This window comes from Pteronotus mesoamericanus, unplaced genomic scaffold (genome assembly GCF_021234165.1).
Source record: "Pteronotus mesoamericanus isolate MK-2021 breed Mesoamerican mustached bat unplaced genomic scaffold, CSHL_Meso_final scaffold_99, whole genome shotgun sequence".
Lineage (NCBI taxonomy): Eukaryota > Metazoa > Chordata > Mammalia > Chiroptera > Mormoopidae > Pteronotus > Pteronotus mesoamericanus.
Window position 1 is genome coordinate 2,001,086 of NW_026555330.1, and position 15,499 is coordinate 2,016,584.

Here is a 15,499-nt window from a genome sequence, read left to right on the forward strand (position 1 = left end):
CCGGACTTGGCTGACTTTTGAAATAGTTGTTTCCTTTAATTTTTCAATCACTGGCACAAGCATCTGGTTGCTAGTGATCTGCCCAAAGTGAATCCTTATAGAAAAACAAAACAGCCATGTTACAAAGAGAGGTAGTAGGCTGGCTCTACTCTTCCTTTCTAGAAACAGTAAAGAGACACAATATCAAAGTAAAAAAAAATAAAATAAAATTATTTACCATATCATGGAGGTTAGAAATACTCCTAACAAAAAAAAGCTAAAGGAATTTTCCCCCTACTATTTGGTTCCATCTGATGACAATTTAAAAAATACTACCCTGGACCTTATCACGTTCAAACACTGACCAAGAGCCCCAAGTTGCCCTTGATGATCTCATGCTCTTTAACCTCCACCACCTTCGACTGGGACCTGCCATGTACCTGTGAGGGGTGCCCATCCGCAGCCCTCTGGTGTGCAAGAGCTCACGGTGTTTCCCTTAGAATTAGAAACCCTGAGGCAACGTACATATGCCAGGGCAATATGAAATTATCGGTGATACTGCTGAGTCCTCACAACTTGCCTCAAATTCTAAACATGGCAGCTGAATAATATATTGTTTTTCTTTTGCTAATATCTGGATCAAATAAAAGGAGTGGAGGGGTAAGAATCATGAAAACAGGCCAATTCATCAACTTTACTAAATATACTTTTTTTTAAGCTTTTTGCTATTGGTTGACCATTTTATTTTGTTCTCATAACAGCATTTTAAGGAATGCTCAATTTGTCTCTGTTTCTGTTTTCTGTTATAACAGCTTGAGACTGAGGAGCAGATAGTGGGAGACAATAATATATTCTTAAACCTTGATAAATATATTCTTCTCTATTATATGTGAACAAGAATTCTTCATAATATTATCTAATGAACGTATTGCCCATTTTAGTTCCTTCTATGTATGTCCTTCTTTTGCATTTGTACCTACGAAGACCTGGAAAATAAATCCACTATTCTTGAAAAAGCTATGAGGAAGACAAAGCAAACCCATTACCTTAAACTAAACAATTACAAAACAACAAAGGAGGCAAACCGGCTATTCAATAGTGGGCTTCCAGCAAACTGCCTAGAACCAAAGCCACTTCAGCAGACCGCAGCTTGGAGACCTGCGACTAAGGAGGCGTCCCTGAGCAATGTGACATTACCTCATGTTACTTGTTTTAAGGGCAAGAATGATTCCGAAGGATAAGAAATAACTTATGTCAAGCAGCACTGAAATTCTCTAACAGTGTCGGAAACCCAAACATCAGATTGTTCTTTTCTTTTTCATCTTCTCCCGAAGACATGTTTTATTGATTGGGGGTGGAGGGAAGACAGACAGACATCGATGTGAGAAACACTGACTGCCTGCCTCCAGTACGTGGCCTGACGGGGTCAAACCCGCAGCCTTTAGTGTATGGGACGACGCTCCACCCCACCGAGCCACCCAGCCAGGGCACACCCGGTTTCTTTACCCCGCCGCGGTGGCAGCTTCTGTTAAGACTCTACTGGAGCAGTTCGGCTGAGGAGACATGGTCTATTTTGGGAAAGGCTGTTACCTGAGAAGAAAGAAGAGGCACCTACACAGAAGTTCCACATCGGAGCCCAGCTGGAGGAATTCATTGAAGAGTTTAAGGATGTCTGGGACGTAAGAGAAAGGCAGCACAAGCAGAGATTCTTCCAGCTCACTGAAGGGGAAACATACGCATTGAGAATGCCATGTTCCTTAACGTGGTCCATTTTCAAATCTTTCCTCTACTATTTTTTTCACATTGCTTTTATTTAATAGATCTTACCCATTCAGAATTAAATACTGATCCATTTCTAGATGGTTCTCTTTTCAATGTTTTGTTTTTTACATTGAATATTTTCATCTGTTGGATGCATTTTGGTCCACGGCATGGTAGGGGAATCGAACTTTTGTTCTTCCAGATAACCAATGTCTCCAAAGCCTTCTCTTGAAGATTCCGTCTTTACATGACACTCCTCCTACCATTTACTGAGTCTTTATGTACAAGAGTCTGTTTCAGGATTTCTGAGTCTGTTTTGATGATCATGTGATTCTGACAACAATCCTGTGCTATTTTAAGTTTACTAGTTTATAGGTTTTTTTATTTGTTTTTAAATCTAGGAGAAGAGCTCCTTTTTTGTTGTTCTGGTTTTGGTTTTGAAATCACAAACCTGTAAATTAGTTTAAGAAAAACTAAAACACAGAACCTTCCCATCTAGGAATGCCCTGTACCTCCCTGAGTCTAAATGTCCTTTTACATTTCTCCAGTGAAGGCTCCTCATTATTCAAATAGGTCCTGTTTATCACTTGTAAGGGATGTATTTCAATATTGTAAGTCAAACTCACAAATAAAATCAAAAGGTAAATCACAAATAAGAAACATTATTCCAAAAATATATGAAAAATTCTTAAACACCAGTAAAGGCAACTACCAAAGCACAAGGAAATGTAACAAAAGTTCACAGGAAAAAAATACAAATGGCTAACAACTATGATACAATTTTAACTTCATCAATAATCAAAAGAAATGAAAATAATACAACATAACCTTCTGCCTCTGAAACCAACAAAGAATTTTTAAAACCCTGGTAAAAGTCTGTACAAGCACTCTGGCAAAGTAATTTAGCAATATAAACCTTCAAAAGCTCACTTATGCCCATTGTTCAGTCATTAGACTGCTAGAACTCTCATCTTAAGAAAAATAATAATAACAAAGACTTCTATATAATGGTATTCACAGAAATAATATTAACAATAGAAAAAAAAAAGCAACATCCAATAGTAATTGTACAATGGAATATTATGAATTAATTCAATGCTACGTTTTTCAAGAACAATATTGGCACATGCTCAAAAAGTATTCTGTGAAAAAGGACAGGATACAAAATTGTATACAAGTGGTTTCAATTGTGTATGTACACACAAAATAAGCTCAAAGAACTGTACTACAAAACACGTTAACTGTTGGTACTTCTGACTGTATTACAGAGGATTTCATTATCTAAATATGAAGTAGCACTATCCTTTATTCGTCCTTAGAAGTAGAGCCTCCTAGATCTACTTCAAAAAGAACATTGTGATGAATTATTTTCCATCAAAATTTTGATGTAGTTAAACCTATTAAGGATAATAACCATCAATTGTAACTTCTCCTTCTCACACGGTTAGATATGCACTCAGTAAAGGTTGTTAGCTGACAAATGGTAGCAATTGTGCACGGAAACTCACCTGGACTTGATTCCTTTAAAAATCTCCAGCACGTAAGTGGAAGGCTGCCAAGGAAGGACAATGGCATTAGCGACGCTGGACTGGTTTCTACTGAGTCCCTAATTCCGTCTCCTAGGAGCCAGGACCCCTCTTTCATAGATCATGTTCTAAAATGGCGAGACACGCAGGAGCCTCGCGTTGGTCAGATCTGGGTTCACTTCCAGCTCTGCCACTTACCAACTGCGTTTCCTTCTACCTACACGTCAGGCCAGTTCCTGTTACATGAAGACCCCCGACTCACGGGGTCCTGTGATCAGTGAGGCGTGCAGGCAGAGTGCTAAGTAATTGGAGGTTGCTGAGGGCGTGCGTCGTCTCGTTAGCCTCCCCTCCCTCCTTTATCTGGCTGATTATGGCCACTTTTCCTCCCAAACCTTCCATTTCAAAGTTTATTTGGATGAACGGACTCTTCAGAGGGCTTTGGGACACAAATCTTGAATAAGCATGCACTAGAATACAGAAAAATGCCACTGCAGTCCAACCAAAGAAAGGCGACTTGGAAGTTACACTAAAATGGTCCTTTTGAAATTCAACATGTTCTAGGAGCTATCACCCTTCAAGAGGAATTTTTAACGAGAAAGCATTACCTCCTTTCCTACCCCTAGAAGTAACCTTTGAATAACCAAGGGAAACTGTTAGACAATCTACTCACAGAGATATTGCCATAAGCCATCAGGATGGGGTTGGTAGGAAGGGGAACCTGTGAAGAAATTGTTAAATCCGGGCATTAGAAAATGAGACTGTGATAATGCTTGTCACAGGCAGGGCGATAAATAGTATTTAACATTTTGAAAAGAGAAAAGACGGACCCCTAAACAGAAAGAGTATACAAGAATCATCAGGCCTTTCAGTTTTGATAGTGCTTGTGAGTGCGTTTGGGCAACAGGTTTCATCGGAAGTCCGAAATGCTCACCCTGCCTCCCGAACCAAAGTGGGAGCACGAGTGTCTGCTCAACACCACAGAATAATCGCGCGATCTACATCTTCCTATCCTTCCCTTTTCACTAAGACCAAGCTTCCTTTCTCTCACACGTCCTCAATTCCTTCTTTCTAACGTTTGAATTAGAAGGACTTCGATTACATTTCCCTCACTTCCTGGTCTGAACTGAAAAGTCGCAGAAATTGTCTGTTTATCGATGTCTCCCACAGCGTAACTCACTGGGTGCCTTACCTCTTTTCCCGCAGCTTTACAAATGGCTTTGTGTTCCTGCATCTTTGCAGTTTCTTCTCGGTAGAGCTCAATAGCCTCCATGACCCTCTCGGCCTACATGACGATGACAAAGGACAGACGTCATCACAACACACGCCTTCATCCCGGAACCCCCACAGGCCTGATTCGAACATCGGCCAACAGCTTGAGTCATTTTAATAAACATGTGCCAAAACACTGCTAAGCTGCATTTAAAGACGTCATCGGTTTTTCTTTTCTTTTTGATTTTCAGGGAGGGCACTGGGTATTCTGGATGCAGGTAAAAATGGATGTGGACGCCCTGAGGTGGGCAGCTCCCAGGAACACCTGGCAGGTGCTACGTTCAGGAGATTAAGCTTTCCCTTCTGGAAACCACGCTCTGGCCGTGTAGCTCAGCTGGTTAGCATCGTCCTGAGGTACACCAGGGTTGTGACCTCGCTCCCCAGTCAAGGGGCTTGCTCCCCCCGGCCCCTGCCACCGAAAATGAAACCACGAACTGATCAAACAGATTCACTACCAGCACCTCCTTGGTTACAAAAAAGGGAGACAGGTTTGATCTCAATATATCCCCATTTAAAAATTCAATCAACATTTTGCCACAAAAGGACTATTTGGTTGATAAAGGCTTTTATTAAAAAGTTCAGATCCCATGGAAAAAAATCAACTTACTGCTTTGACTGTTTCAATAGTTTTCTTTCCAGTAAAGTAATTTTCTCCTTGAGTCTCCCCCGGAACCTGCCAGAAACAAAGAGATCCTTGAATCATGTTGTTGACAAGCATTAAAGAGCCAAAAAATTCATCTTACATCCATAAAAGAACAGGCAGTACTGTTTTATACTGTGTTATCAGCTGCCATTCACTGAGGACTTAGGAGGTGTCGGTGGCCATGTTAAGTATTTTATATGTATTATTATAAGAATATCTGCCTTTACAAATATTTAAAAATAACACCCAATTTCTCAATTATTTTTCTGATTTTTATTTTGTTCTACAGTGAAATAGTTCTCTGAAGTCCCTTAAAAAAAAAAAGAAAAAAAAAGAGCCAGAATATAGTTGACTAGAAAAGACTACTCAGATTCTTTCCCACAATAGCTGGTGATGACTTTGGAATCTGGCCCAATTCTAATTCCATCAGAAACTCTTGAAATTATGGTAAATTCCAATAAGATAATTACAGGGCACAACCTCAGGATCCCAAAAGATTTACTTACTGCTGGTTGGTCTTCTTTGGCCACACTCTCCTCATATTCTGCTTCCCTTTGCTGTCAAGAGACAGAAAGAAATTAATTGGAAAGAAAAAACACGGTCTCTACGTGAAGCGAAATGTGAATGAGACAGTGAGAGGCTGCTTCTTTCAAAACACAACCCCCTCCGGCATCCGTGTCCGCCTGGCCGCTGAAACGGTGGCAGCAGAACTGGCAGCATCTCCTGGACTCTTCCCTTGGACCTGGCACTGTCTCACGTGTGACTGCACTAGACAGAAAACTCTGGATGGGACAGTGTGTCGGACACCCAGCCAGCCTATTTGACACCAGGCCTAAAGTCCTTACCATCTCCCTCTCCTCCTCAATAATGAGAGGTTCCCTCGTCCTCTCCCAAAGTCTCAGGGATTTGTCGTGGGACGATGACACGACATGGTCTCCGCTGGGGCTCACGGCCAAGCACCATATTTCCTGGTGGTGCCCCTGAAGAGAAAACACAGGCACCAAAACCCCGCGTGAGGATGTTCTCCATGGGCTGCTGCTTACATTAGTGACGATCAGCAGTTAATCTTCAAAGCAGGTCTTAAGTACCGAGCAAGCAAAACAGGCAAGAGGTTACCTCCAGGGTCTGAATGTGCTCAAATTTGTCCGCATCCCACTGCTTAATCTTCCGGTCCTTCCCGGCAGTGAAGAAGAGGTGAGACTTGGGTACAAACTGGAGGTGCATCACGCTGAGGAGTGAGAGAAATACTCGAATGTCACTCAATTCCACATTACCAAAAAGAGTCTTGCGCACACCCACAACTTTTAAATAGCTAGTTCTACAGCGTCTCACTTATACGTTAGCATTTGAAAGGTAGGACTGCCTGAGAACCCTACCTAGACAGGGATGCTCAAGGGAGAGGATGCAGGAGACTCAAAGGGAGGTCTGAAACGATGGTACGCACCTGTCATCGTGTGCAAAGAGAGACTTGTGGCAGTCCCCGAAGTCCATCCCCCAGATTTTCACATTCCTGTCGGCGGAGCCCGTTGCTATTAGTGCTCCGTCCTGTGGGGCAGAGAGGTAGCCATCACTTGACCTGATTATGAGGAACTCTATAAAGCAGATTAACCCATTTCTGTCTGAAAGTAATTCCCTTCCTCTACAGAGATCACATACTTCTTTGCTTTTCTCTACAGATCTACTTAGAAGCTTAACCGCCCTGCATTGCGGCGGGCAGTGTTGTGCTTTCACAGGGGTTCTCTCTCCACTTTGCGGACTAGGCAGGAAAAGGAATCCCTGCCAGAGGATTTGGAGGGAGAGAGGCAGCGGGAAAGAGAAGGAATGAGGCTAGGAAAGAATCTACTAGAATGTTAGGACCTAGCCTTTCAACCGATGCTTCATTATTCCTCTTCTCGTTCCAATTTCAAGGCCCAGTTCAAATGCTTGTGAACATAAGACAATCGGCAATATTTTCTAACACCAACTCACTCTGTTAACGCACCGATACAGACAGCTAGAGCTTGTCAATATACACTAGTCATAGCCAGCCACGGCACAAGTATGATTCTGGTCAAGAGTCTCAAGGTTTCCATAGCGCAAAATGCTGTAGACATCCAAATATAAAGCTTCCTCACCTCCTTTCAAAGCAAAGGGGGCTGCCTTTTTTAAGTCTTTGTATTTTAAGGTGCTCCATCAGTTACAGTATTTTAGTCAAAATACTAATTGGGGAATTTGCAACAGGGAGCTTGTTATGAGGATTAATTCAGGTACTTGTGAAAATATTCTGAAAGGATTAAAATAACATATAATAAGTATGATTATAATATTTTCCTTTTGGGGGGCAGAGAAAGATATACAACAGAATGAAACAATAAATACTCTAAAATGAAGATAATCAAGCCAAGAGCTAAGAAAATGCTCTAGAAAGACAACGTGTTACTGAGATGCTATTAAAATTTTACTTACGTAAGAGATGTCCATGCATATGACAGGCAGTTTGTGTCCGTACAGTGAGAGGAAAAACTAAACATTAAAGAATATACATCATTCATGTTTGTCTATAAAACATAGGCATAATTTATTACATGTGAATCTAAAACACAACTGTAAAATACAATGCTCACACTGTCGTGGTTGCTTTATGTGTTTATTTTCAAGGAAGACCCTCCACCAAGGGCAGCCTGCGCCTGTGTCTCGCACACAGACCTGCGTGCCCTTGACAGGGACGCGGCAACCTGGGGGCAGCAACGCCCGGAAGTCCACTGCCTTGGTCTGGACTCAGCAGGGATACTCTCCGATCTCTCTGCCCTGGGGCATGTACTTCACACAATTCCCGGGTTCAGTCCAGTCCTACTAACTCTCTGGGGCCAGGGCCCAGACTGTACCTTTTTAAAACAACCCACATGACCCCCGTGCACGTGTGGAATCACTGGCCAGGGCACCTACTGCTGCTCTTAAAACCAATGGCTGTGACTGGACTTTCTGTCCACAGGGTTTTCTGAACACGTGAAAAGTAACTTGCTTTAAATAGGAGTTATAAACCTAAAGTATCCTTTTCAATCTCCAGCTTCCCTGGTGCCCCTACACTGTTTGATCATATACAAATTTTCAGAAATATATTCCTGCTGGGCACAGTCAAGGCAGCATTTTTAGAGCCTCCACCCAAGGCCAGTCAGAAAGGAAGAACATATTGCCAGGCACAGCCACTGTACCTTCAAGGTGTCAACATAGAAAATTTTCACGGTGCAGTCTAGCAAAGACACGGCCAACAGCTTCTGGCTGGGGGCAAACCTGACACACAGAACATCTTCATCCAGCTGCAAGGTTCGGGTTTGCTTCACGGAAAGTCTGGAATCATAGAAATCATCCAGAAAAAGATAAGTATTCTACAAAGGCAGACAAAAATTCCAGCAAGCTCTTTGGAGCTCAACAGAAATACACAAGGCAGAAGTGCACGCAGTGGGTCCCACCTTAACGCCAATGAAAAATGTCTACTCACCTCTTCTGGGCACTGTTTTCATCTTTCACCAACTCGAAATCCCAGAACTTGACACACTTGTCTGCACCACCTGTCACAAAGCCACGCTGGAAACCGAATGACACTTCAATTACAAGTGTTTTAGTGCAGAAACTCGAATAAGACAACAAAACAGTATAAAAGACCATTTGTATTTAATGGCATGGGATAAAGATTAAGAAAAATGTGGTTTCTAACCCCTTCCATTCTCTTTTGGAGCTGCTGCCACGGACCTTATTTGAGAATTCCTAGTGGACCCTAATGTAGAAAGATGGCAATGCCTGGAAAAGTTCTAATAATAATTTTGTTCAGCCTCAGGAAGGCTCAGCGAACACTCTGGGGGTTTTGCTCCACCTAAGAAGGCGGAAGTGTAAAGACTTTGCTACTCACTAGTAAAGCAGACCGACAAATATCCAGACTGGATAATCTAAATTGTTCAAATTAGTCTCACTGCACTGCAGTGTGAGTGTCAAGTTACCTAGAAGGTGGGAGAAAACCAGATCTCAAGCGTCTGCCTGCCACTGCAGAGATTTGTAACACAGGAAACAGCTTTACAGTGATCCTCACTGTTGCAGTGGCGATAAAGACTGCCCAGTTTATAAAGTCATTGTAAAAATAACAATAAATGACCTAAGGGATGTGAAAATATTTTGGAAAAGAGAGGCCACTGTACAAATATTATTACTATTTACATTTTCAATGCTGTTCTGTTCCGACCCTAATGGCATTACCCACTCTAAGTGCCAGACTCCATTTTTTCCCAAAAATATGTCTACTTTCAATGAATGAAGATTTGCCACCATTGAGAATAGTCAAATGAATGAACCACGACTGCTTAAGGTATTTTAAAAAAATATCGCAAAATGCTCTGAGCAACTGCACCCCCACGGGGCCCAGTGCAGTCCCCAGGGTGACCCCCGGAGGGGAAGCAGCTGAGTGACTCCAGGGGGCTGACCCATTTGCTAAAACACAGCAGACTGACAGGTCGCAAATGAATGGACTGAAAAGGGAGGCAGGAGAGTCTACTCCATCCTCTGCACTGTGCTGCCCAAGGAACTAGTTCTTCTAAGAAGTATCATAAGCCACAGGCAAAAAATCGCGAAGATAAGGAAGCTAATGTTACGTAAATGATGATCGAGAGAAGCTGAACAAGGATTCGTCTCCCAGGGATAGCTGCTCTCACAGTGCGGCACGTGATATGGCATCACATGGGAAATCTACAGACTAGACAAAACGCGGCTTTCTTTGAAGAAGCCCTGAGAGAACTCTGTTAGGCAGCAGGAGAACCAGAGAGGAGAAATGGGAAACGCAGCCAGCGGCGCAAGTCCAGCTTTTCACACGTGGCTCACTCACCTGGTCTGGGGAGAGAGCCATGGACCACAGAGCCCCATCATGCGCATCTACTGTCTCCGTCAGAGCCCCGGAGGCCAAGTCGTACAGCTGCAGCCTTCCCGTCTGTGGGAGACACAAACGAGCACGGCTCCAGGGCACATCCGCGGCCGCCCCGGCCCGCGCCTCCCCGGTTCAACCGCGCACAGCCCTGTGACCACGCACTTGGGAACTGGATTCCCCGTCCCGTGTTCTGTACTTCCTATCCGGCCCTGGCAGGGTTGCTCTGCTGTGTACAACTATGGAATCGTACAATCTGTAGCACTAGACTCCTGCTGTTTTCATTGGTTCCTCGACTTCAAAAGGGAAATACCACAGCCACCGGCAAATCAGAATAAACATAATAGCAAATGGCAAACCTAACAACCCATCAGTCCTTTAAGTGAAATATCCTTGATGATAATTGGCTTCACCAACTCTGCTCCATCTACTTCTGGTTTCCTCTTTTCCCATACACGGGCAGTGAGAAATGGCAATCCACCAACAATGCCAGGGAGGGCAACGAACACAAAAAGTCATGGTAGTTTAGAAAGCAACAGACCAAGCTTCTGTCTGGAGCTCGGTAAGCCCAGGTCCGAGCACCAAGCCTGCCCTGAGCTTCCGCACGTCCAGTGAGAAGGGTGGGAGGTGGAAGGCTGGGGTCCCTGGGTTGCCTCTTTCCTTTCCAACTCAGCAACTGTTGGTGAATTCATCTTTATGAGCCTGTTTTTTAATTGTTTTTAAAGCTGTAAAAGCCAACCTCTCTATGCAGTTGTGGGGATTAAATGAGATAATTACGTTAACTGTGTAGCACAGAGGCTTAGCTAGGGATTGTACGTAGATTGTACGTACTTTAGCGATACAGGTAGCCTTCAAAGCAAATGATCTCCCAACAGCAAACAGTAGACAAACATTTGTTGGAAGAGTGAATGAAACATAAGGGAAACTTTTAATTGAAATTTAATGTTCTTTCTCTGAGAATGACGCTAGGATCTCTCCAGCTTATTTTACACTTTGTGCTGGGCAAAAGCTATCCATTGTGATACACAGGTTTTCTAATAAAATGATCATGCACGTATGGCATTGGATTATGGAGATAAAAATGACAAATATTTGCAAAGCACTTTTCAAAACATTCCGTAGACCTTATTCCATTTTATTCTCACCCTTACTCACTGCTACTTAAGGTACAAGCTCTCATTAGCAATTTGCTGTGAGTGAGTCTCTGTCCTAAGTGCTTGGCATGCTGGGAGGTAGATAATTTACATAATTTTACATGAGGAAACCAGGGCTTACAGGGTTAAATAACTCGCCCAATGGTCTCACAGCCAATGAGTGGAAGGGCTGGGATTCCAACCCAGGCTCATTTGGTGTGAAAGCACTGTGAAAAGCAAGTGTTACTGTCCCCTCATATAGATAAGGAAACGCACTAAGAGAAGTTCTATAATTTGCTCCAAATTACCCATTTTGTAAGGAAGAGATTCTGACTCCGAACCCATGTCTGCTCGTCCCCACTTGGTTATCTCCCAATCTGACCAGCAGCTGGGAATGAGGACTTGGTCAGCCTTTGCTGAATGCCCCTATCTGCCAAGCATGAAGCTAGGTACTTAATGCGTTTTGTCATTAGTCTTCTCAAAACACAATTACATGTGTGCTCGAAAGTGATGCACAAAAGGCCGATTACTGAAATGTTAATGACAGTTATCTCAAGGTCGTGACTTTAATTGTCTTAAAAACAATAAAGAAAACAAAGCCTAAAAAAAAACCCTTAAAAAAGGAAAAATAAACTAACATCATCATATTACCCAGCTCTAATACATTTCCAATATGCTAAAAAATAAGCCAGATTTCTAAAACATCTTTAAGAATATTAAGTAGAAAAGACCCTAAAACCCAAGAAGAAGTCTCAGCTTACCTTTGTTCCTATGACCACCTGCCTATCACCAGGCACAAAGAATGAGCAAAGCGCATATTCACAGGCCATCGTGCGGATGCACTGCAGTGTGGACCTGCGAGGGAGAAGGAAGAAACGTGAATGGGCTGAGGCCCCGCCTCCCCACCTCAGAGGTCAGGGTGTGTGCTCAGTGCACACTCAGCCACAGACAGGGATCAACATGACCGAGGACAACGCCTGACCAATCCTTGGCTCCCACCCAGTCACAGCCAAGGGAGAAAATGTTAAATGGTGCCTAACCTTGTTTTCACTGTGGGGGCCCCTTAACCCCGTGGAGCAGAGATTAAACAGCAGCAGGCAGAGAAAAGTATCAGTGGGCTTCAGAGAACCTGACTGGCCACCACACGGCAGTTAAGTGAGCCCAGAGGCGGTAAGTAAGTAAATTAGCCTACTTACTAGTATATATCCCTATAAGAGATATATCTCTCTTATATATATCTGTATATGTAGATATATGTATCTATATATTTTATATACATAATCTATATCTTTCTATCTATCTATCTATCTAGCTATCTTCATTATACTGGACCGTAAAACTCATCCATTCAACAAATATATATAAAATGCCCACTTCATTCATCAAACATTTCCTAAGCACCAGAGTCTTGTAAAGCTTAACGTTCTTTAGGAACGAGACAAACAAATGCTGGTATGTCAGGTGACAGCAGGTGCTGTGGATAAACACAATGTGGGAGGGGGCAGCGGACTGCCATCAGTGTGGATGAATGGGGAAGAAGGCTCCGGGCGGAAAGGACAGGGAGCTCCGAAGCCACGACGCAGGCAGGTTCCTGTTGTGTTGCAGGGATGACAAAAAGGCCAGCGCGGCTCCGCTGGAGCAGAAGGGGCAGCAGTGAGAGAGGAAGGACTTCGGCTTTTGGTCGGAGGGAGGTGGAGCTGGTGGAAGTGACACGACTTCCGCTGTAAAAAGACCGCCTGGCAGCCGTGTTGAGAAAAGACCACAGAGAGGCCAGGCAGGAAAGCAACCAGGAAAGCGGAGACAGTCCCGGGAAGTGGGTGCTTGCAGCGCAGGCGGGAACAACGGCTGGATTCCGGATTAAGTTTTGGAGGTAAAGTGGACAGGATTTGCTAATGAATTGGTCGGGGATATAAGAGAGAATCAAGAATGGCTCCAAGGATTTGGGCCAGAACAACCGGAAGTAGTTAGGTACTAATGAGACAGGTAAGAAGCTAGGAAAATTCCTGGGCAAGTGGAATGGGGAAACTGAGAGGAGAAAATTAAACAGGGCCAAACAGCTTGAGCAATTTAGAGCCAGCTGGTGAATCCCAAGACCTTACCTCCCCTAACCAAGGACACTTGGGAGTAAATGGTTTACACCTCCCCTCCCCAACCAGAGAACACACAGCCTCCCTGGCCATAAGCCACGGGCGTCGGGAAGAGGAGGATGCTGATGCAAACAGAGAGGTGACACCGGGACAAAGGAGCCCCTGGGGGAAGGAGCCGCGCGACTCCCCGTGCAGCTCCCCCTCCCAAGAGAAAGTGCACAACTGTGCTCCCCCGGGAATCGCCCCCTCCCAATCCCCACGTTTCTGTATAAGCTTCTGGAAGCTCAAGGGGAGGTGGACGTTAGGGTTTTGACCAGCCACCCTCTCAGCTCGCTGGCCTCTGATGTTTAAAGTGCAATTATGATCCGACCCCTGTCTCTGCTTTCTGGCTGAGCGGTGACAGGAAGCAGGAGCCCTGGAAATGGCCGCCTCTGGGCTCCCTGAGATGGGGCGGCACAGAGGGTGGGAATGCTGCCGAGGAAATGAAGGCCACAAGTACGGTTTGGGACGTGTGAAAATTTGAGATGCCTGCTAGACATCCAAGTGGTGGTCAAACAAAGGATTTGGATAAAAGAGCCGGATGTTCGAGGAGAGGCTGAGGCTGGAGGTACAGATTTATGCAGCACCAGCATAGAGAAAGCCCGTGACTAAAGATCAGCAAGTGAGTATAGACAGGAAAGGTCCCGAGGCGCTCCCCTGAAGCATACCCACACTGACGGTAGAAGGATCCAGAAAAGACTGAGAAAAAAACAGCCGCAAGAGGAAGCGATGAGAGTCAAGGAAGTGTCTCAGAGAGGAGCAAGTTATCAGTTCAAGCAGAGAGCGTCAAATGCAGCTTATAGGCCACTGGGTTTAGAAATAAGCTCACTGCTGAGGCGACCAGAGCGGTTTTGGCGAAAAGGCGAGGATAAAAGCCAGATGGAGACAGAGGAAGACAGAATGGAGAAAAGCAATGGGGTGATGGGGGGCTGACCGGAGAGAGACGGGGATGAGACGGGGCGGTTGTTCCCTGTGAGACGCGAGGTATCACAGCCCATCTCTGTGCTGATGGAATGATCCAACAGAAAGGGAAAATTATCAATGCAGGGGGAGGAAGATGCCAGAAGGGGAGATGAGAAAGAACCTCCTATGTAAATTATGACTAATTTTGTTGAGGGCTCCACCACAGCACTATGAGGAAGGACAGATTATGTGGATGTAGATGTAGCTCAGCTGGAAGATGTAATGGGAGCGTTTTCTAGAGGATCCACATTTTCCCAGGGGAGCAGGAAGCAAGGCTGTCAGCTTCAAGGTGCTTGAGAAAAGAGGGCGTGAAACAGTCACCTAGCAAAGTAAGGAATGAAGAATTACAGTCAAGTTCCTGGACATTGTGGAGAGCCGACTTGAATTGAAAGAGTAGGCAGTATGTTTGCTTTTCTCCAGTCAAGTACAGCTACAAGCACAGACATGGAATAAGTTTTAATTTTTTGGTGCGAAATAAGAAGGCAACTTTTCCTACTCTAGACTCCACAGGCCTATGCTCAAAATGCACTGAAGATACATTTTGAGGGAATCATATTTAAGGCCTTAAAAAACGATTAATAACTACCCATGAAGAGTATTAAAAACTAAGTCAAAGGGAAGAAAGAAAACACTGTGGGATAAAGCTACAGGAAGTGTCATTTCACGAACCTGTTCCAAATCTTAACGGAGTCCGCTGCGGCGGAAAGGACAGCGATGTTGTCCGAGCTGAAGGACAAAGTCCTCACATCGCTGCGATGACCGCCGAGGGTTATCCTGCTTGTCCTCACAGGCTGCGGGGTAGGCGCTGACAGATTCAGTGAGTATAATTCCACCAAGTTGTTTTGCAGCAGGAAGACGGCCTTTAACTCCCCTTGGGGTGAATGAATCAGGTCGAAGGATCTGCATGAGAAAGCATTCATTAATGCCCAGCCACTCTCTTAGTGCACATGGTTCACTTTTTCTGGGAGAAGGGCTTTGCAGTGTCCTCAATCTACATGACATCTGAACAAGCCTAAAGAATTTTACATGTGGAGTGATCTGAGTATTGGAGAGCAGTTAAGTTAAAGAAATCTAGGCTTAGATACTGGATCTGACACAGACCTTGTTTATGTGTATCTTTTATAAGTGACCTAAAATCCTTTTGGAATATGAGGTATACATTTTTCTTTTTAATCGGCGGCAGGAAAGAATAGCGCACACGCAGAGAAAAGGTC

General features: G+C 44.2%; 2 protein-coding genes across 2 annotated transcripts in view; one reads left to right on the forward strand and one right to left on the reverse strand.

Annotated features, from left to right (window-relative positions):
- Window positions 1-4,603, forward strand: part of SPAG17 (sperm associated antigen 17) — a 183,998-nt gene extending 179,395 nt beyond the window's left edge. The window contains exon 49 of the mRNA XM_054565090.1: window positions 4,470-4,603. The gene's annotated coding sequence lies outside the window, so the exon portion shown is untranslated. The remainder of the gene's footprint in view (window positions 1-4,469) is intronic.
- Window positions 1-15,499, reverse strand: part of WDR3 (WD repeat domain 3) — a 29,035-nt gene that overhangs the window by 946 nt on the left and 12,590 nt on the right. Inside the window, exons 12-27 of the mRNA XM_054565091.1 lie at window positions 14,955-15,185; window positions 11,958-12,051; window positions 10,028-10,129; window positions 8,657-8,742; window positions 8,370-8,505; window positions 7,624-7,680; window positions 6,623-6,723; window positions 6,295-6,406; window positions 6,024-6,158; window positions 5,685-5,735; window positions 5,143-5,208; window positions 4,456-4,548; window positions 3,937-3,984; window positions 3,249-3,292; window positions 1,570-1,698; window positions 1-94 (exon numbers count right to left, since the gene is read on the reverse strand). Coding sequence (XP_054421066.1) covers window positions 1-94; window positions 1,570-1,698; window positions 3,249-3,292; window positions 3,937-3,984; window positions 4,456-4,548; window positions 5,143-5,208; window positions 5,685-5,735; window positions 6,024-6,158; window positions 6,295-6,406; window positions 6,623-6,723; window positions 7,624-7,680; window positions 8,370-8,505; window positions 8,657-8,742; window positions 10,028-10,129; window positions 11,958-12,051; window positions 14,955-15,185 — 1,579 coding nt within the window. The remainder of the gene's footprint in view (window positions 95-1,569; window positions 1,699-3,248; window positions 3,293-3,936; window positions 3,985-4,455; window positions 4,549-5,142; window positions 5,209-5,684; window positions 5,736-6,023; window positions 6,159-6,294; window positions 6,407-6,622; window positions 6,724-7,623; window positions 7,681-8,369; window positions 8,506-8,656; window positions 8,743-10,027; window positions 10,130-11,957; window positions 12,052-14,954; window positions 15,186-15,499) is intronic.